We start from the raw sequence: 22302 nt of genomic DNA on the forward strand, positions 1-22302 counted from the left end.
TTGCAAAAGCTGTTATGGATGTGTGTACTGACGCTCAGTGAAATAGTGAAACAGGATTCCCTTGACCGATTGATAGTAGCTGGAGACCACCAGCATTCCCAACCGGAAGGCGGCGACACCTGGCAAAGGGGATGCTCTCATGTAAACAGATGACATGGCTTACCTTGAATCGGTGAAACTCATGTATACAGGCAGCTGGGCGGGATGCTAAGTCCATCTGTCTACACTAAGGAAAAGGAGATTATCAGGTAAGTAATCGCAACATTTCCTGGCGTGTAGCCAGATGGACTCAGAACGAATGGGATGTACAAAAGCTTTACTCCCCGCCTGGGCAGGAGGCTGCCTGAGGACCGTGTAGTACCGCCCTTGCAAATGCTGTGTCCTCCCTGGCCTGGACGTCCAGACAGTAGAATCTGGAGAAGGTATGGAGGGAGGACCAAGTCGCTGCTTTACCTATTTCTGCAGGCGACAGCATCCTGGATTCTGCCCAGGATGCCGCTTGTGCTCTGGTAGAATGAGCCTTGACCCGTAGAGGCGGAGACTTCCCAGCCTCTACGTAAGCTGCTCGGATAACTTCTTTAATCCAGCAGGCGATGGTAGGCCGAGAGGCCGCTTCACCTTGTTTCTTCCCGCTGTGTAGGACGAACAGATGGTCCGTCTTTCGTATGTCTTGTGTCACTTCCAGATATCTTGTCAGCAATCTGCCAATGTCGAGATGGCGTAATAAACGCCCTTCTTCTGATTTCTGCAAACCCGCCGTGGTAGGCAAGGATATGGTTTGGTTAAGATGAAACTGTGAAACCACTTTAGGTAGAAAGGAGGGAACTGTACGAAGATGGATAGCCTCAGGAGTGATTCTGAGAAATGGATCACTGCAGGACAGTGCTTGTAGCTCTGAGATGTGGCGTGCTGAACATACAGCCAGCAAGAACACCATCTTCAAGGTGAGAGAACGGAGAGACAGCCCCCGAAGGGGTCTGAAGGTGGATCCCGCGAGGAAATCCAAAACAAGATTGAGGTTCCATAAGGGCACAGGCCACTTCAGCGGTGGCCGAATATGCTTGACTCCTTTCAGGAAGCGAGAAACATCTGCGTGCTTGGCAATGGTCTTGTCATCCCTCCTGGGACCGTAGCAAGACAGCGCAGCCTCCTGAACCTTGATGGAGCTGAGGGAGAGACCTTTCTGAAGTCCATCTTGCAGGAAATCCAACACAATAGGGATTATGGCCGCATGTGGATTGGTGCCATGAGTGTCGCACCATGCTTCAAATACTCTCCAGATCCTTACGTAGGTGAGGGATGTGGAAAACTTGCGAGCTCGGAGGAGTGTATCTATCAAGGGCTCCGAGTAACCTCTTTTCTTCAGTCTAGCCCTCTCAATGGCCAGACCGTAAGAGAGAATTGAACTGGATCCTCGTGAAGGATGGGACCTTGGCGTAGAAGATCCCGGAGAGGCGGCAGGGGAAGAGGCTCCCCTGCCAGTAGTCTTCTCATGTCCGCGTACCAGGGTCTTCTTGGCCAGTCCGGTGCCACCAGAAGAACTAGGCCCCAGTGCTTCCGAATCTTGTGGATGATGGCGCCCAGCAGAGGCCACGGAGGAAAGGCGTATAGCAGTCCCTGGAAGCCATGGCTGAACCAGGGCATCGATTCCATGTGAGAACGGATCGCGCTTGCGGCTGAAGTATCTGGGTACTTGAGCACTGGACTTGTCTGCCAGCAAGTCCATGTCCGGAATCCCCCAGTGATCCACAATCGTCTGGAAGGCTGTGGGTGACAGCTGCCACTCTCCCGGATTTAGGCTTTCTCTGCTGAGGAAGTCTGCCGTGGTGTTGTCCTTCCCGGCAATGTGGACGGAGGAGATGTCCTGAAGATGTGCTTCTGCCCAAGCCATCAGCGGGGCTATCTCTAGGGACACCTGTCGGAGGGCCTTGGAAAGGCACGCTGGTTCCTTCTGAACCGATCTTCCGGCAGTCGAGGTACTGGAGAGGCGCCCCATGTGCCGGCCAGTCTATCCAGGTCGCTGCCAAACAGGAAAGAGCCCCTAAAGGGCATTCTGGTGAGGCGTGTCTTCGAAGGAGCATCGGCCAACCAATTCTGGATCCAGAGGTGCCGCCTGGCGGCTACGGAGGATAAAATCCCCTTGACTGTGGTCCGGACTAGGTCTGATGCAGCATCCATGAGGAACGAGAGAGCAGACTCCATGTCTGCTGCCGGAGCATTGTTCCTGACCTGTGACAAACAGGAACGCGTCACCACTGTGCAGCAGGTTGCGATCCGCAAAGATAGAGCTGCCACCTCAAAGGTCTGTTTCAGGATGGCGTCCAGTCGCCGGTCATGAGGCTCCTTGAGGGCCGCCCCCCCTTCAACTGGAATGGTAGTGCGCTTGACCACAGCGCTAATCAAGGCATCCACCTGAGGGCACGCCAGTAGATCCTGGATAGCCGGTGCCAGGGGGTACATACCTGTCAGGGTCCGACCCCCTTTGAATGAGGCCGCTGGTGCCGCTCATTCTAAGTCTATCAGTTGTTGTGCGGCTTGCAAAAATGGAAAATGGCGGGCTGTAGGATGAAGACCTTCCAGCAGGGGGTTCTGCGCAGAGGGTACCGTAGCGCTGGGACCTGTAATATCCAACTCCGCCAGGCACTGAGACACCAGGTCGGAGAGATCCTCTTTAGGGAAGAACCTCCTCATGGTTCTGTATGGCTCAATCCCGGAGGGAAGTTCCCCCTCGTCCGGGGGTTCAGACTCGTCCGGTGAAACATCAGGGTCCGCCTGATCCGGACTGTCTGGAGGCGGGAGATCCTGCCCACGATAAGGGTGTGAAGGTCCAGGAACAGGATCCGCTGGAGCCGCAACCGCAGCTGCAGGAACAGCAGGGCCTGAATGGGAAGCTGGTTGCATCTGGACAAAAGCATGAATTCCCTTAAAGAGATCCACCCAGGAAATGGAAGCGGTCTCTAACCGCCGGGTACTAGGTCCCCTGGGATTCCAGGTTGGTCGAGACTGCCCGCTAAATCCGGGGTAGCCCCTGGGGAACTGTCAGCAAACCATGGCTTAGACTGGTCCTGGCCCGAGTGTCCCAAGGCCTCCTCACATTGGGCACACAGGGAGTCTGGCTCTTCACTGTGCGTGGCTCTAAGCTGGCATGCGGAGCAGAGGCTGAGGGCTGTAATGCCGGAGGCGGGAGGTGCCTCCGCTGAAGGCGCTGAGGCGTTCTGTTCCATTGAAAAGTATGTGCTTAATGATATGCGGCAGCAATATACGCTTATAACCGGCGCACAATAATATGCGGCAGCAATATACACGTATAAAAGGCGCACAATAATATGCGGCAGCAATATACGCTTAATATAACAGGCGCACAATAATATTCGGCAGCAATATACGCTTAATATAACAGGCGCACAATAATAAGTGGCAGCAATATACGCTTAATATAACAGGCGCACAATAATATGCGGCAGCAATATACGCTTATAACAGGCGCACAATAATAAGCAGCAGCAATATACGCTTAATATAACAGGCGCACAATAATATGCGGCAGCAATATACGCTGAATACCACAGGCGCCCAATAGAACAGGCGCTTAACACTATGCGACAGCAATATACGCTGAACAGAACAGGCGCTTAATACAACAGGCGCTTAATATTATGCGGCAGTTATATACGCTCAATAATATCCAATAGGCTCTCAGCAATATGCAGCTCTCAGCAATAAGCGGCAGCCATATACGCACAATGGTATGCAATATGCTCACAGCAATAAGCGGCACAACGATGCATATAGAAACATAGAAACATAGAAAATGACGGCAGAAATCAACTTAATCTTTCACTTGGAAGCAGCTCCATCACTGCTCTCTATATTAATGGTGGGGGTGAAAGGGAAATAGAACCTAAGGTTACTAAGAGCCAAGAGAAACAGATAAGTATGAGAAAAAAGAAGTGTGAAGCTTGCTGGGCAGACTGGATGGGCCGTTTAGTCATAGACAGGCGCCTATCATGGGCGCTCAATACCTGAACAAGGCCAAGAAGATGGCGCCCTCCACGGTGTGCCGCCTACAGGCCACGCCACCGATCCTCGGAGACCAAAAGTAAGAGATGTACACCTTACCTGATCCTCGGCGATTCCCGGCTGGAACCCGGGCGGTCTCCGGCTGCGGGGGGAGAGGGCAAGTACCTTCACCGCCGCGTTTGAGGATATGCACCCGCTGCCTCGTCCACGCCGGGATTGAGGCGCCTCGCTCGCCACGCCCGAGCCTCGCCCGGGGGCTACGTCCCTGCCGCAATTCGGCCACCGGACCGAGGTCTTACACCTCCGGGGGATCGCGGAAATCACCCCGGGAAACTCGACTGGGGGAGGGACCCCAAGGGTATCACCGCAGGAGTGCGGGGCTCGATGTCGCAGTAGAAATTTAGTAAGAAGAAAGTAGAAAGTAGATTGGAAACATGCTCAGCGAGCGTGCAGGCTCTCCAAACTGCTTTGGAGATGGAAATTACTGAGTTGCTACGCTTCCTGTGGGGGTATATATACCCGTGCTGACGTCAGATCCGTCTCCAACTGCTAACACGAGCATACTATACCCATTCGTTCTGAGTCCATCTGGCTACACACCAGGAAACTGATATTCCTCTGCTGTTATCTGATTTCTGGAGGCAAAATCTCTCACCCCTGGAACTCTGCCTATGGGCGCCATAATCTTAAATCCAGCCCAGCCAATAACCAACCTGATTCAGGGCTATGCTCAACAGAGGGAGGGAACGTAGACTGTCACCTCGGGAGCTGCCTACAACTATCAATCCATGCCAGGTCTATGTTCAACTAAGGGAGGGAGATATATATTTTACCCCAGGAGCTGCCTGTGCCTTATTTTCCTGTTCATCCAGTCTAATAGGCTGTTAACCACAGCACGGGATTCTTGAATACTATCTGTTGGAGACAGAAAATGCTGGCAAGCTGAGGTCAGCACGGATGCATACAAGGAGTGACATAAGCAAACCTGTTGTTCTGTGTCTTCATCCGCTGGTAGGTGGAGATAACTCATTCATCTGGACAAGATCTTTAACTTTTGCAAATAGTTTATATTACGTAACTATGCCACCGGAACTTAATAGCACTTCCTATAGATTGAATTAATTTATACAGCTTTTCAATGATGTAAACCGTTGTGATGGTATTCTACTTAACGACGGTATAGAAAAGATTTTAAATAAATAAATAAATAGTCTGTCTGAATGAAGAGGAAATGACTGAAAACTCATAGAAATGACTGAAAACTTCCCTCTCTGGGTTCTAAATGTGAGGTTAAAAAGCAATCATTCATTTGCCCGTTCAACATTTTAATTATAAGAAGACACACTTTAATAAATTAAAATGTTTATTTAAAATATTGCATTAGCTTTTCTTTCCCATTTCCTATCTTTTTTCCTGGTGCCCAATTAGGCATCGTATAGCAACATAAGATAAAAAGAAAAACACAGAATCTAGTGAGGCTACAAAAACAATGTGCAAAACAAAGCACATCTTATTCTGAATATACTGTGGTGCAGACTTATGAAAATTAAAAACTGGAAACACTTCACGGTGAAAGCACATATTTTAATAGAGCTGTCATGTTTATAAGGAACTTTACTTTAGCTCTGCTTTACACACAGCAATATATATTTATCTTCTTTAGTTTTGTACCACTGCATTAAAAAAAATGCATTAAATGTTTGCTAAGAACAATGTGTTTCTGTTAATGGGCAATGCAGTGTACTGTGCAGAATACAGTCATCTATAGGGAGAGTGCTAACCTCTGGGCATCAGGCCAGCTCACAAAAGTCAAAGACCTGGGTTTCCATTCCTGACTCAAGGACCCATGTCATAGAGAGGTTTGGACTTGGATAGCTATATTGACAGCATATAAAATTACTGGTGGAAAGCAGAGTAAAGTATTACTCTTCTAGAACAACTTGCTGTTTCTTTAGAGCAGAACCAGATGGATCAGTTACGCCCCCTTGCACACAAAGGATCTTATTACACTTGCATGAAGAGAAGGTGGAAAGGAAGTAGCAAACACTGAGTTCCATGCAGCATGATTATATGGATACCATCTTGAGGCAAGATGCAAACTGATGAAGGCATACAGTAATACTGCATGCAGAATCAAAGGTGGAGACAGAGGATGGGCTCTCAGGCTTAAGAGTGATGTTCATTCCTGTTGTCATGTGCAAGAAAAAAACATTTTGAGGCACTACTCCTGTGAGAAAGCGTCAAAATTAATTCTCTCTGCCTATTTCCCCCCCCCCCCCCAAAAAAAAAAAAAGGAAAAAGAAAACAATATGGTAATATGTGGAGAAGTTTTATCCCAGGTAATAAAATACTTTGTAAAATGCACCTAGGCTTGTAGTCAATATGCAGAAAATAGGGCAATGTCATTAACAGGCTCTATATTTAAAACATGCAAATAGAACTGGTGCTTGGTCTGCTTTTTGCCAATGGTGCAGAAATGCACTAGCACCCTCACTGGAACGCATTGTTGGGGGGTTGTGAAGTGTCACCTCAGACACCCAGTTTGTTGGCTTGGGTGAGAACTACTTTGAGTACAGGCATGAAAGCAGATGTCTCGCTGAAGTTACTAGTGCTCACTATATGGGTATGAATGTTCAGCCCTTCCACGTAGTTTCGAGCCTCGATGCTCCTTGCAATATTATGTAAGCCATTGATTATTGTAGGAGAGAGCTGAAATAAAAAGCAAAAAAAAAAAGTGTAAGGGTAAAGACAAAAGCACACCCAACAACAGTTTGTTTTTTTAACCAATCAAATGGATGAGACAGCTAAGTCCCCAACAGCCCCATTTGAAAAATATGGTGTTTTTTATTTTTGGAATGGTGCGGAGGGTGGAAGTTTGGGCCAGGCAGTTTCTTACTGCTCATTTGGGCTTCCAATTCAATTCAGGGGTGGGCAATTCTAGTCCTCGAGGGCCACAAACCTGTCGAGGTTTTAGGATATCCTAATGAATATGCATGACATAGATTTGCATACAACTGAGGCAGAGTGCATGCAAATCTCTCTCATGCATATTCATTAGGGATATCCTGAAAACCAGACTGGTTTGTGGCCCTCGAGGACCGGAACTGCCCACCCCTGAACTAGATATTAGTTGGGATCTGATTCCAGGAACCTTCATTTGTACCAACCTGGAGATTTCCCATCACTTTGTATTCCCACCCAACTCACCTAGCCATCATGCACAGGCATTTCTCAGCTGCGGATAAGCACCAGGGATCCTTCCAGAACTCTGCAATTATGGTCTCTAAATCTGACTACTAGTGTTGTTGTGATAACTAAGACTCCTTCTGCAGCAGGGGTGGCTTACTCCAGTCCTTGAGAACCAACTAACAGGTCTTGTTTTCAAGATATCTACAATGAATATGCACAAGATAGATGTGCAAACACTGCCTCTACTGTATGCAAATCTATCCCATGCATATTCATTATGGACAACCTGAAAACCTGGCCTATTTGTGGCTCTCAAGGACCAGAGTTGGCCACCCCTACTTTACAACATCCTCAGCCCTGGCTGGCCCAGGGGGTGGCAGACCTAAACTTGGAAACTGAATCCAGGTTTTCCACAAGGTATTGTTCTGCACTGCCACTGAGTCACCAGACTAGCCCGAATGCAATTGTTTTTTTTTTTTAAGTAACATTGATAGGCTGTACCCCTTATGGTCAATGTTACTAAATATCCTCTTATGAATTATACTGGATAAGTATCACAAAAGAACGCTACTAAAAGAAATGGTCACCTGTGGTATAAAGAATTGTGGGAAGGATAAAGGGTCATTATTAGAATTGGAAAGAAGGCTCATAGTTCAGAGGAAAGGGTATTTTATCTTTTCCAGAATTCTAAACTTGAAAATGTCTCTCATATCCTATAAGGCCTTCTGATATACTTGTACAAAATATTCTGTATTTGATGTAATGACTATTATATTTTTAATCACTATAAACCGCTACAGGTTGTTCATTACAAGAACGTGGTCTATAAGTACAAAATAATAAAATATAACTGGTAACCAGGTTACTCTTTCTTGTTCTTAGAAGAATGGCTCCAGCTAAGATAGAGATCTCACCTATGAGGAGAGACTATTTTGTCACACATGACTGAGCTCATTCACTGTCCTCTGCAAGCTCTTTCACTTTACAGGCTGAAAGTATTTACTATAGAATTTGAAATGTGTGACCATTTACAAACAACAAAACAAATTTACTACAGAAGCAAGAACCATTTGTGCAAGTTCCAGGAACTTAAATATTGCTATTAATACAGATCTGCTGAGATTCTAATGGATAGATGCTGAGATTTTCCCAGTTACCGCCATTTTGTTAGGAAGCATAATTTTAACTGGACATATAAACAAACCAAAGCACTGTGGATTTTCTTCCTTCCTTTATATCACCACAAAACTGCCGAAATATTACTAGTTTGAAAGTTAAGATATATACGCTAATAACCTTTCAACCAAACTACACAAACTAGTAGGGATAACCAAGTCTAGACCTATATCGATTGGTAGAATGTGATGTCACTGCAGGTACAATCTCAAACAATACAGCACCAACAATGACACCACCATCTGCCGCAATGTAGAATACATAGCTTCTGGCATGAATCAGAACACACAGAGACATAGTAACATAGTAGATGATGACAGTTAAGGACCATATGGCCCACTCAGTCTGCTCAGTTTCCATTAAGGCAGTAGTTCTCAACCGTGTCCTAGTTTTCTGAATGGTCACAATGAATATGCATGATAGAGGTTTGTATGCACTGGGTTTCCAATGTATGCAAATCTATTTCACGTATATTCATTACAAATCTGAAAACCAAACTGCCTCTAGGACAGGGTTGGCTTTTTTCCTGCCATCATTGCCTATTCTCACTGCCTCTGGCATCTGACAAAGTGGACTATCTTCAAAAGCTCATGCCTTAATAAACTGGTTAATCTATAACAAGGGTGGCCAACTCCGGTGCTCGAGAGCCACAAACAGGATACATTTTCGTGATATCTATAATGAATATGCATGAAATAGATTTGCATGCAGTGTCTCCATTATATGCAAATCTATCTCAATCATATTCATTGTGGATATCTTGAAAACCTGGCACGTTTGTGGCTCTCAAGGACTGGAGTTGGCCATCCCGGTCCATAAGGCACCACCTGCTTCTTGCTATTTTTGCTACACCAGACTAACACGGCTATCCCTCTGAAGAATTTTTCTCATTTGTGTAAGTACGTCAAGTATTTCCTCCCCTGTGAAATTACCACAAACCTATATACAATCATTTATGCCTCTGTATTCTGTCTTGGGTTCATAGCCATTTCCTTTTCTTTGGTAAACACTCAGCAGCCATGCCAGAGAGCACAGATTCATCCCGGCCTTTGAATCAGACTACAGCAGACAAAGGGAGGAAGGATGGCCCACAGCAGCAGGTAGAGGGAGGCACTGGCACATCATAGCAGTTGCCTGTCCCTGCAGCAAAGGAAGAAGATCGGTTACCAGGCGGTGGGTGGACACCCCGCAGCGTGGGCATATGAGGGTGCAGTATATTATAATCTGAGTGGCCCGGCACCATGGATGGGACCGTGGCATGGACACCAAGTGGGCACCTATTATGGCAGCATCCAACTGCCCACAGGGGTACTGTGGGGTGCAGGTGGTCTAGCGAGCATACACCTTCCACCACTGTACATATCACAGCAATGGCTGACCATGCACCCCATTTACCTGGCAGCCTACCTCTACACACCCCATGCATGGGAGCCATGTGCCAGACCCTCTCAATGGCACAAAGGCAGTGCACCACATGATGCAAAGCACGGGCCTCAGATAACTGTTAACCCAGCTCCAGCCACCAATGTGCCGTCTACAATCAATCAGCGGGCAGACAGGGAGACTGATTGCCCTAGGACAACAGACAGGGTTTTACACTGGCTTTCAGTACTGGGCATAGAAAAATAATGGCTGCATTGCCTCATTTCATGTTGGGCCTACACAGATGACAATGCAACAAAGGCAAGGGCCCCCTTGCTTGGTAACACGATGGGCCAAACATCGCTGTTGCCTTGCCAGCCACATGGTGGGCGGCTGAAATAGGGGCAACTTGGTTAGTTAAAGGTGTCAGGCTCGAATATGTTAGGATAGCAGGTGTTGCCAACTTGAAATTAATTAATAAATCTGGCCGTGGACTTTACACCTAAATAATAGTGTGCACATTTTCAGTGATTTGTCATCTAAGCATAGGTGTGTGTGTGTGTGTGGGGTCAGGGGCCAAGATCGACGCATTCATTGCCGCTGCATGGATCAGAACATGGGCCTGAGCCAGATGCCCAGAGCCAGTAGCTAGCTTGGCATGGTACGCGTGGCTTTCACTCCCTCCCACTGTACGCAGCAAGGCACACATCTTCGAGAGGGATGCGATGACATGACCGAACACGCGGCCTGATGGAGGAGGGCCTGGCAGCTTTTGATGACGTGGCCAGAATTTAAAGAGCCGTTCGCCCTGACCTTCCCCCTTTTTTATCCAGTGCAGCGTTCCCCTCCTGCCCACCCTAGTACAGAAGGTTAATTTCAAAGACCTAATAAGCACTGAAACCTTTGCGGGTGGAGTGAACTTCGACTGTTTAAAAAAAAAAAAAGTTTATATATATGTTTACTATAATGTACATTGTGTGCAGAGAGATTTCAATGTTTAGCTAGTTTCTCAAATTATTTGTTGTTGGTCTTGATTGTCGCAACTAGTATGAGGGGTGGGGTACCCAAGTGGTGTGCAATTTTATTGGCGGGACATGGGTTTTACACTGGCCTTCAGGACTGGGGGGTAAACAAACAAAAGCCGCATGACCTCATTTCATGTTGGGCCTAAATGTCTGGTAATACAGCAAAGGTGAGGGCATGGTAATGCCTGGCAGCAGGCCCCCTTGTTTGGTCACATAGCAGTGAGCCAGATCAGGTATTCGGAGGAAGACTATCAGATACAATTAACATGGTTATAGGACTTCCACAAAGTTCTGTACTTTCTGCAACACTTTTTAATATATATATGCTACCACTGTGCTGATTAACATCAGGGATGGGTATTTATTATGTTTACGCAGATGATGTACAGTTTCTTATTCCAATAGATATTTCAACTGAACATTCATTAAAATTGGACATTTACCTTTCATCATTTAAGCAACTGTTAAAATACATGGAATTCCTTTTAAAACACACAAAAGACAGAAATCTTATTGTTAAATAGAAAAATTCCGACTACCTCACCAATCTCTGTAATGAACAACCTGATAAAAATAGAACTGATTGATCAGGCCTGTGACCTTGGTGTCTTAAATGACAGCAATTTACTGATGAAAAAACACAACACAAAAAATAAGAAAAGGCTTCCACAAACTGAACATCTTAAAATATTTAAAGCCTCTGCTTGCACATGATGACTTTAGGACAGTACTTCAAATGCTTGTTTTCACCAAATTCGATTAATGTAATGCCTATTTTTAGATCTGCCAGCTAATACAATTCGGCCTCTGCAATTACTATAAGAACATAAGAAACTGCCATGCTGGGTCAGACCAAGGGTCCATCAAGCCCAGAATCCTGTTTCCAACAGAGGCCAAACCAGGCCACAAGAACCTGGCAAGTACCCAAACACCAAGATCATCCCATGCTACTGATGCCAGTATAGAATACAACAGCAAGAATCCTTTCGGGTAATAGGAGATATGATCACATTACTTCTGTCTTAAAATCACTTCATCGGTTACCAGTGAAATTTAGAGTACAATACAAAGTACTCTCCATCCTTCATAATAATACGAAATGGTTAAGTTTTTCATTACATCTGTATGTTCCATCCAGAAATCTGAGATCCGCTAACAAGGGTTTACTTCAAGTTCCATCTTTGCATTCAGCCCACTTAAGCAAAGTAAGAGAAAGAGCACTTTCAATTCCTGGCTCAAAACTGTGGAACACAATGCCTGAAAATGTACACATTCAGAGAGATAAGCTTTTCAGAAAAGATTTAAAAACTTGGCTATGTACTATAGCATATGCTGACTGAGAAAAAGAAGGTAGAGCTGAGTTGCTGAAAGAATTGATGAGAATATGTATGTTATGAATTTTTTTTGTGAATATGACATTTTATTGTTTTAGTATAATTGTTTTATTGCTTTGTTTTATTGTAAACCACCATGATTGTTTTTTTATTTTTTTTAAAATAAAACACCATGATTGTTTTATTTTATTGTAAACCACCATGATTGTTTTTTTATTTTTTTTAAAATAAAACACCATGATTGTTTTATTTTATTGTAAACCACCATGATTGCTGTAAGAGCTAAAAGCTTCTTACAGCAATAATCTATTGCTTATATTGCGTCAGTTATATGTTCAAAGTTGTGTTCTAAGTTGACCCTAGTTGTTTCATAAGAGTTTGTACTTTACTATAGTTTATCCGTTTTATTCGATATGTTCCATGTAAACCGCCTCCCCGGCGATAGTTATCTCTGTTAAATGTGAACCGGAGTGATATGTATTGTATACAGGAACTTCCGGTATATAAAAACCAAAAATAAATAAATAAATAAATTGTATGTTCAGAATGATGGTATATAAATAAATATTATTTTGACAGCTCCTCAGCTGCACATCTTACCAGTTGACAGGCTCCATGCGTTGTCCTCCCACCAGCTCCACTACATAGCTGTACCTGATGGCTAGCGTTGGAGTTGGGGGTAAGAAAAAAATGTGCCTTTGCAGAGTGAAATGGATGGGTTGCTGGGAGGGAACAACCCCATTACTATTATAATTTTAACTCCAAAATAAGTACAAAAATAAATAGGGACAGTCATTGTCAGTTATTTTATTTTCCCTGGGCATTTATCAGTGTTTTTCTTCATTATAATAAAAACTGAAATTTCCAGGACAAATAAAATAAAAACAAAGATCCCTAAAAATAGATATTGAATTTATAAAATCTTAAACCTAAAAACAGAAACCCTATAATAAAAATACTACCTTGATATAGCTGCACTACTTTTCTTCAAGGGTATGCTTTTCAAAGCCTAAGGTCAGCAGAGTTGCTTACCTGTAACAGGTGTTCTCCCAGGACAGCCGGATGTAGTCCTCACATATGGGTGATGTCATTAAGCGGAGCATGCCCAGCATGCCATGATCCCTGTGTCCACAGGTATCTCCCTTCAGTCTCATTTATAGCAAAAAAGTGCGAGCGAAAAATAAAACAAAACATCAGCGGACCCAATTCCGCGGGGTGGCGGGTGGGTTTCGTGAGGACTACATCCTGCTGTCCTGGGAGAACACCTGTTACAGGTACGCAGCTCTGCTTTCTCCCAGGACAAGTAGGATGGTAGTCCTCACATATGGGTGATTAGCAAGCTACAGGCTGACTCATATTACAACAGGCCAATAGCAGACAACTTGTGCGACAGGCACAATAATTGGGGTGCTATTGGTAATGATGAGGCAGCCTGAAATCACAGCAGGTGGTTGTGGAAGGAGTTTGGGCATTATACTGGAAAAACAATTTTCAAGACAGATTGTCCAAAGACAGAGTCTTGACAGCCTTCCTTATCTAAGCAGTAGTGGGCTGCGAATGTGTGAAGAGAGCTCCATGTCGCAGCTTAGCAGATGTCAGCAATTGGTACTGAACGATAGTGTGCTACCAACATTGCCATGGCCCTTACAAAATGTGCCTTCACTCACCCCTGGAGAGGAAGGCCTGCTTCCTCATAGCAGAATTCGATACAGTCTGCTAGCCAGTTGGAGAGAGTTGTTTGCCCACTGCAACTCCCAGCTTGTTTTTGTCAAAAGAAACAAACAGTTGGGTGGATTTCCATTGGACTGCAGTGCGGTCTAGATAGAATGCAAGTGCATGCTTACAGTCCAAGGTGTGCAAAAACCTCTCGCCCTGGTGAGAGTGAGGCCTTGGGAAAAGAGTGGGCAGACTATAGACTGAGTAAGGGGAGGGACTGGGTCCACCTTAGGAAGAAATTTAGGCTGAGTACGGAGGACCACTCGGTCACGGAGGAACCTAGTGTAGGGTGAATATGCAACAAGGGCTTGTAACTCACTGACCCTTTTAGCAGATGTAATGGCTACGAGGAAAAGAATTTTCCATGTTATAATTTTTAATGTCATAGGAATGCAGAGGCTCAAACGGGGAAATGCAAGAGCTTTGTGAGCACTACATTTAGGTCCCATTCCGTTACCAGTGATCGTAGAGGAGGCTTAAGTTGTAGAAAGCCCATAAGCCGACTCATAAGGGGTTGGGCCGTTATCAGGACATCCCCTACTCCCTGGTGGTACGCTGAAATGGCACTGAGGTGTACCTGTGCAGAGGATGTCTGGAGATCAGAATCCGAAAGGTACCCTATATAGCCTAATAGAGATGAAGTGGGGCAGGAACATAAGAACATGCCATACTGGGTCAGACCAAGGGTCCATCAAGACCAGCATCCTGTTTCCAACAGTGGCCAATCCAGGCCATAAGAACCTGGCAAGTACCCAAAAACTAAGTCTATTCCACGCTACTGTTGCTAGTAATAGCAGTGGCTATTTTCTAAGTCAACTTAATTAATAGCAGGTAATGGACTTCTCCTCCAAGAACTTATCCAATCCTTTTTTAAAACATAGAAACATAGAAATGACGGCAGAAGAAGACCAAATGGCCCAGCAAGCTTTCACACTTTTTTTTTTCATACTTTTCTGTTACTCTTGTCCCTTTAAATAACTTTTTTAGTTCTATTCCCTTCCACCCCCGCCATCGTAGATAGCAGTGCTGGAGCTGCATTTGAGTGAAGTATCCAGCTAATTGGTTTGGGGTAGTACCTGCTGTAATAAGCCAGCTACTCCCACGCTTGTTTATCCAGCCTGTGAATTCAGTCTTTGTTGGTTGTTTGAATATAAATCCTTCTTTCATTCCCCCCTGCCGTTGAATGTTTATTGAATAAAGATATTCATCTCCAGGTAGTACCGTCATTCCCGCGAGCCACCCCCATGCCTCTTCTCTTCATTCACATCCTCTAGACTTTATTGATCCACAGTATTTATCCCACGCCTCTTTGAAATCCTTCAGAGTTTTGGTCTTCACCACGGTCTAGGTAGAACACTAGAGCCTGTTTGCAGTCAAGGGTATGCAGAGCCAGCTCTCCTGGATTGGAATGGGGCCTGGGAAAAAAGGTAGGTAGTATAAAGGATTGATTGAGATGAAACACCGAAACTACCTTAGGTAAGAATTTAGGGTGAGTGCGGAGTACTGCCCGGTCCTGCAGAAGTTTAGTGTAAGGCAGAGAGGCAACTAGAGCCTGTAATTCACTAACTCTGCAAGTGGAAGTGATTGCCAAAAGGAAGATCATTTTCCATGTGAGATATTGAAGGTCACAGGATTGAAGCAGCTTGAATGGTGGTTTCATGAGCTGACCGAAAGCTAGGTTGAGGACCCAAGAAGGGGCCGGAGGACGCAGAGGAGGCTTGAGGTGAAGCAAGCCTTTCAAAAAATGTGTTACAAGGGGTTGTACTGATATGGGAACATCCCTGATACCTTTATGGAAGGCGCCTACCGCACTGACATGCATCCTGATGGAAGAAGTTTTTAGACCTGACTCTGACAAGTGCCAGAGATAGTCCAGAAACTTCGTGATTGGACAGGTAAAAGGGTCAAGGGATTGAGAAGAGCACCATGACGTGAACCTGGTCTATTTGTAAGAATACGATTTCCTCGTGGAAGGCTTCCGTGAAGCAATCAGGACACGGGAAACAAGTTCAGAAAGGTTAAGTGGCTGAAGGATTAACCTTTCAACATTCATGCTGGCAGGGACAAGGCTTGAAGATTGGGGTGGCGAAGGCACCCGTCGTTTTGAGTGATTAAAAGCGGATCCTTTCCCAGGGGAATGTGCCTGTGGATGGAGAGATTCTGAAGTATTGGAAACCACACTTGGCACGGCCAGTGAGGTGCTATCAGGATCACGGTTCCCTTGTCCTGACGTAACTTCACGAAAGTCTTTGAGAGAAGTGGAAGTGGAGGGAATGCATATAGGAGACCGGTTGCCCATGATAGGGAGAACGTATCTCTTGGCTGATAGCGTTGGCTGCAAGTGAGAGAGCAGAAGTGGTCTACTTTGCGATTTTGAGCTGATGCAAAGAGGTCTAATTGAGGATAACCCCATTGTTGGAAGATCGAGTTTGCTACTGAGGGGTTGAGGGACCACTCGTGCGGTTGAAAGGTGCGACTCAGGTTGTCTGCCAACACATTGTCCACTCCCGGCAAGTAGGTGGCCGTGAGATACATCGAGTGGGAGAAGACCTCCGCCCATATCTGCGCAGCTTTCTGACACAGAAGGTAGGAGCCCGTCCCTCCCTGTTTGTTGATGTACCACATGGCCACCTGGTTGTCCGTCTGGATCAGGATGACTTGATTGGAGAGGCGATCCTGAAATACCCTGAGAGCATATCTGATTGCTCGCAGCTCCAGGAAATTTATTTGGTGTTTGGCTTCCTCTGGAGACCAAGAGCCTTGTGTCTGCAGATCGGCCACGTGGGCTCCCCAGTCGAGGTTGGAAGCATCGGTGTTGAGAGTTGTTTGACGGTCTGGAGCTTGGAAGGGAAAGCCTTGGAGGAGATTGACCTGATTTCTCCACCAGGCGAGAGACTGACAGAGTGAGTCGGTTACATGGACAACGGTCAACAGGGGTTGAATGGATTGAGTCCATTATGACTTTAGAGTCCACTGTATGACTCTCATGGCCAAGCGGGCCATTGGGGTGTCCTGAACTGAGGACGGCATGTGTCCCAGTAGGATGAGAAAGTGGTGTGCAGTAGTGGAGTGCTGAGGCTGCAGCTGGTGTGCAAAAGACATGAATGTGAGAGCTCGCGGTCGAGGCAGAAAAGCCTTTGCCTGCAAGGTGTCCAAGTCTGCCCCAATGAACGATAAGGTTTGAGATGGGACTAAGTAGGATTTGTCGTAGTTGACGAGAAATCAGAGTGAAATTAGAGTGTGTAAAGTAAGATGTAGGGACGACAGAGCAGCTTGCTGAGTGGGAGCCCTAATTAACCAATCGTCTAGATAGGGGTAGACGTGAACACCCTGAGTCCTGAGGAAGGCTGCAACTATGACAAGGCATTTTGTGAAGACTTGTGGTGCAGACGCGAAGCCGAATGGAAGCACTTGGTACTGATAGTGCTTGGGGCCTACTAGAAACCTCAGGTATTTGTGATGAGATGGAAATATTGCGATATGAGTGTATGCGTCCTGGAGGTCTAGAGAGCAAAGCCAGTCTCCTCTTTGTAGAATAGGAAGAGGAGAGCCCAAGGTTACTATTTTGAACTTCCCTCGGTGGAGGTACTTGTTGAGGGCACGTACATCCAGAATTGGATGAACGCCTCCCGATTTTTTGGGGTTTAGAAAGTACCGGGAATAGAACCCTAGGCCGTGCTGAGAGTAGGGCACTGGTTCTATTGCTTTGGACTGGAGGAGGAGGGAGACCTCCTGTTCCAGAAGGATGGCGTGATCGGATTTTCTCCACGTCAGTAGATGTGGGGAGTCCGGTGGAATGGAGAGAAAGTTCAGATGATAACCTTGAGCAATTATTGCTAGGACCCACTGGTCTGAGGTGATTGAGTGCCACCTGTTGTTGAAATGGCACAATCGACCTTCCACTGGTATGTGGGGCAATGGAAGCTGGCTGCTGCTCTCTATGCAGGAATCAAAAACCGGAAGCAGGGCCCGGCTGAGGAGCTGCTTGCGGTTTTTGTTTTCGCGTCTGACGAGACTGGAGTTTTTGAAACTCTCTCATAGAACAGGTTCTAGTTGGTGGTGGGTAGGACTTCGGGCGGAAGAATGAATTCTTAGAGTCCTTCCAGAAGGGCTGTTTTGAAGAATACTCAGAGGGCATCAGAGAGCTGTCTTAGGGTCTCATGATGGTCCTTGAGTTCCGCCACTGTTCGTTGAATCTGATCGCCAAACAGATTATCTCCTACACAAGGCAGGTCGGATAATCTGTCTTGCACTTCAGGGCGAAGGTCGGAAGACTTGAGCCAGGCCCATCGTCTTCCCGAGACAGCAGCTGCAGATACCCTGGTAGCAGTGTCAAAGATATCGTAAGATGATCTGATCTCATGCTTGCCTGCCTCAAAACCCATGTTTACTAGGGTTTGGAGTTGCTCTTGAAATTGCTGAGGCAGGGAGTTAGTTAAGTCTTGTATCTGCTTAAAATAAGACCCTATTATATTGGGTCATATTGAGCTGATAAGAGGCAATTCTGGAGATGAGCATTGATCCCTGGAAGACACGGCGACCAATGGCATCTAGAAACTTCTGTTCCTTGCCAGGGGGAAAAGAAGTGTGAGGCTTTGACCTCTTTGCTCTCTTCTGTGCAGATTCTACCACTACACATTGGTGATCCAATTGTGGTTTATGAAAGCCCGGAGCTGACTGCACCAAATAGGTAGTGTCAGCTTTTCTGTGGACTGGAGCAATGGAGCCAGGATGTTCCCAGTTTTTCTTGAGGAGGTCCATAAGAATCTGGTGGATAGGGATGGAGGTTATTTCCTTGGGAGCATCCAGGAATTGTAACAGCTCCATCATATGATGCCTGTCATCTTGTTCAGTCTGCAATTGAAAGGGAACCAATTCAGACATCTCCTTCACAAAATTTATAAAGGAAAGGTCCTCTGGAGGAGAACGCTTTCTGCTTTCAGTAGGTGAAGGTGGTGAAGGCAAATCATCGGTGTCTGGTGAAGAATCATCAGTCCAGGTGTCGTAGGGATCAGTACCTGCTCCTCTAGGGGCTAGAGGAGGACGGGGCGGTGGGATCCCTGAAGGTCTTAGTCGAGGCTCCGAAGGACTCGAAGGTATAACTGGAGGCACCGAAGAGGGCATCGATGGATGGCTCGGTGGTGCAGATGGACGCGTTGCCACCAATGGGAGGATTGGTGGCACCGGACTTATCGGTATCAATGGCTGAGGCATCAGCAGAACTCCCAATGGAGGGATGCGGAACGGTGTTTCTCCTTCTGATGACAAAGCAATCGGGGAGGGCACCGGAGCCATCAGTGACCCGGGGTCCATCGGTGGAAAAACGGCCATAAGCGCTTCCATCCTCGAGTGCAGCAGTGCCAACGCTGCTGGAATCGGGTCAGTGGTCGGTTCTGCAATCGGTACTGGTGTTGGTGCCAGAGGAACCTGGAGTCGATGCATCGTCTTGTCGATGGCCTCCTGAACCATCCGGTCCAGTTCTTCTCAGAGACTTGGAGCAAGCAGCCCCGGCTCCGAGACAGAAGAAGGAGGCAGAGGCATAGCTGGAGGGACCATCGTTAAAGGCGGAGTTGCGGCTCTCGATACCCTGTCAGGTGAGGGTTGCCTCGGTGACCTGGTCACCGAAAAGGTCAGTGCCTTTTCTGGACGGGGTTTCTTCGATGGCGGCTTGGACGATTGCGAGGTCGATGATTTCGCTCCCTCGATGGTCCGAGACTTTCGATGCCGGTGGTGATGTTTATCTCCATGTTCCCCTCAGTCCTGAGGGGGAGTAGAGGGTGTCAAAAGCAGAGAAGTCGTCGAAGCCGGACGGTCACCGGCTGGAGGTCAATGCTGGCGCGAAGTTGACGGTGCCGGTTCTGACGACGTCGATGCAATAGATGGTGTCGGGGTTTGAGCACAGAAGAGAAGTTCCACCTTCTCCATTCTAGCCATGCGACCTGAGGGCACATTTGGTGCAGGTTAGGACATCATGCTCACATCTGAGACACATTACACAGACTTTGTGAGGGTCTGTGATGGACATGGGGCGATTATAGTCCGGGCACCGGCAAAACCCCGACGCCATGGCCATGAAAAAATTGAGCCGCAGTAGAGTCAATGGCCAGTAGGCCACGAGGGCCAAACTTGACAGTAATAGATGGAAAACGGGTAAAAACTTACCGGAGTACCACGGCTTGAAAAAGTTGAAGGAGGGACCCCTGTGGGGTAAATTAAATTTTAGTAATTCCGTGAGGAAAATTTCTGGTTCAGGAATCTCTGCAGAGCTCCTTAACCGCGTGGCTACTGCTGCACGGAAAAAAGAAGACTGAAGACTGCTGGCTGCAGGGTTAGTGCCATGCTGGGCATGCCCAGTAGGGGCCAGTCAAAGTTCTGGAAACTTTGACAGAAGTGTTCCGTGATTGGGCTCCATCCTGTGATGTCACCCATATGTGAGGACTACCATCCTGCTTGTCCTGTGAGAAAGCAAATGTTGCTTACCTGATGTAACAGGTGTTCTCACAGGACAGCAGGATGTTAGTCCTCACAAATGGGTGACATCGAGGATGGAGCCCACCACGGAAAACTTCTGTCAAAGTTTAAACAGAACTTTGACTGGCCCCTACTGGGCATGCCCAGCAAGGCACTGACCCTGCAGCCAGCAGGGGTCTCCCTTCAGTCTGATTTTCAAAGCTACAGGCAGTGCCTAGAAAGTACAATAAACGAACCCAACACCGCGGGGAGGCGGCGGGTTTCGTGAGGACTAACATCCTGCTGTCCTGTGAGAACACCTGTTACATCAGGTAAGCAACATTTGCTTTCTCACAGGACAAGCAGGATGGTTGTCCTCACAAATGGGTGAGTACCGAGCTGAGGATGTCCCGACCTGCACCAAATGTACTCAACGGTGTGCAGCAGGCACAACAACTGAGGAGAAATTTGGGAAAGGGCATCCGCACCCTACCGGGTAGGTGGAAGGGTGTTGGTACATCAGGTTGGAAAAAGGTTACGCAAGACAGACTGGCCGAAGATGGAGTCCTGTCTTCCAGCCTTGTCCAAACAATAATGGGCTGCAAAAGTATGGAGAGAACTCCAGGTTGCAGCTTTGCAGATGTCAGGAGGCGGCACCGATCGAAGGTGTGCCACTGACGTCGCCATGGCCTCACAGAGTGTGCTTTAACACGGTCTTGAAAAGGAATGCCAGCTTGCTCATAGCAAAAAGAAATGCAGTCCGCCAACCAGGAAGAAAGAGCCTGCTTACCCACAGGTTGTCCCAACTTATTAGGATGGAAAGAGACGAATAATTGAGTGCTCTTCCTGTGGGAAACTGTACGGTCTAGGTAAAAAGCTAGAGCCCGTTTACAGTCTAGGGTATGCAGGGTCTGCTCTCCAGAGTTTGAGTGGGGCCTGCGAAAAAAGATAGGTAGTACGATAGATTGATTGATATGAAACTCCGAAACTACCTTAGGTAAAAATTTAGGGTGAGTGCGGAGTACCGCCCGGTCCTGCAGGAGCTTAGTGTAAGGCGGATAGGTAACTAGGGCCTGTAATTCACTAACCCTGCGAGCTGAAGTAACAGCCAAAAGGAATAACACTTTCCAAGTGAGATATTTCAAGTCACAGGAGTGTAGAGGTTCGAAAGGAGGTTTCATTAGACGACCAAGAACCAGGTTAAGGTCCCAGGATGGGGCCGGAGGACGCAAGGGTGGCTTTAGATGGAGTAAGCCCTTAAGAAAGCGTGTTACTAGGGGTTGCACTGAAATAGGATTACCCCCAATACCCTTATGGAAGGCGGCTACCGCACTGACATGCATTCTGATAGAAGAGGTTTTAAGACCTGATTCAGAGAGATGCCATAAATAGTCCAAGAATTTGGAGATTGGACAGGAAAGGGGATCAAGGGACTGAGAAGTGCACCATGATGTGTACCTTTTCCATTTGTATGAGTAAGACTTTCTTGTGGAAGGCTTTCGTGAAGCTATCAGGACCCGAGAAACGGAATCTGAAAGGTTAAATGGTTGAAGGACTAACCTTTCAACATCCATGCCGTCGGGACAAGGCTTGGAGGTTGGGATGGAGGAGGCATCCGTCGTTTTGAGTGAGCAGATGCGGGTCCTTTCCCAGAGGAATGTGCCTGCGGATGGAGAGATCCTGGAGTATTGGAAACCATACTTGGCGTGGCCAGTAAGGTGCTATCAGGATCATGGTTCCTCCGTCCTGGCGTAGCTTCACGAAAGTCTTTGACACAAGAGGGAGTGGAGGGAATGCATAGAGCAGACCGGTTGTCCACTTGAGGGAGAATGCATCCCTCGGCCGAGAGTGCTGGCTCCGAATGAGAGAGCAGTAATCGTCCACTTTGTGGTTCTGAGGGGACGCAAAGAGGTCTATGCGGGGAGAACCCCACTTGTGAAACAGAGAGGTCGCTACCAGAGGATCGAGTGACCACTCGTGTGGGTGGAAGACACGGCTCAGCTGGTCTGCCAATACATTGTCTACTCCCG

General features: G+C 46.8%; 1 protein-coding gene across 7 annotated transcripts in view; it reads right to left on the minus strand.

Moving 5' to 3' along the window:
* Positions 1 to 5365: 5365 nt before the first annotated feature.
* The window catches only part of SEC31A (SEC31 homolog A, COPII coat complex component), a 236320-nt gene continuing 219383 nt past the window's right edge, over positions 5366 to 22302 (minus strand). For 6 of the 7 annotated variants that reach the window (XM_029598987.1, XM_029599022.1, XM_029599015.1 and 3 more), the window contains one exon: positions 5366 to 6729. In XM_029598987.1, the coding sequence (XP_029454847.1) occupies positions 6550 to 6729 (180 nt within the window). In that variant the 3' untranslated portion in view covers positions 5366 to 6549. The remainder of the gene's footprint in view (positions 6730 to 22302) is intronic. The other variant, XM_029599030.1, reaches the window with a different exon arrangement.

Source organism: Rhinatrema bivittatum, chromosome 1, assembly GCF_901001135.1.
Source record: "Rhinatrema bivittatum chromosome 1, aRhiBiv1.1, whole genome shotgun sequence".
Lineage (NCBI taxonomy): Eukaryota > Metazoa > Chordata > Amphibia > Gymnophiona > Rhinatrematidae > Rhinatrema > Rhinatrema bivittatum.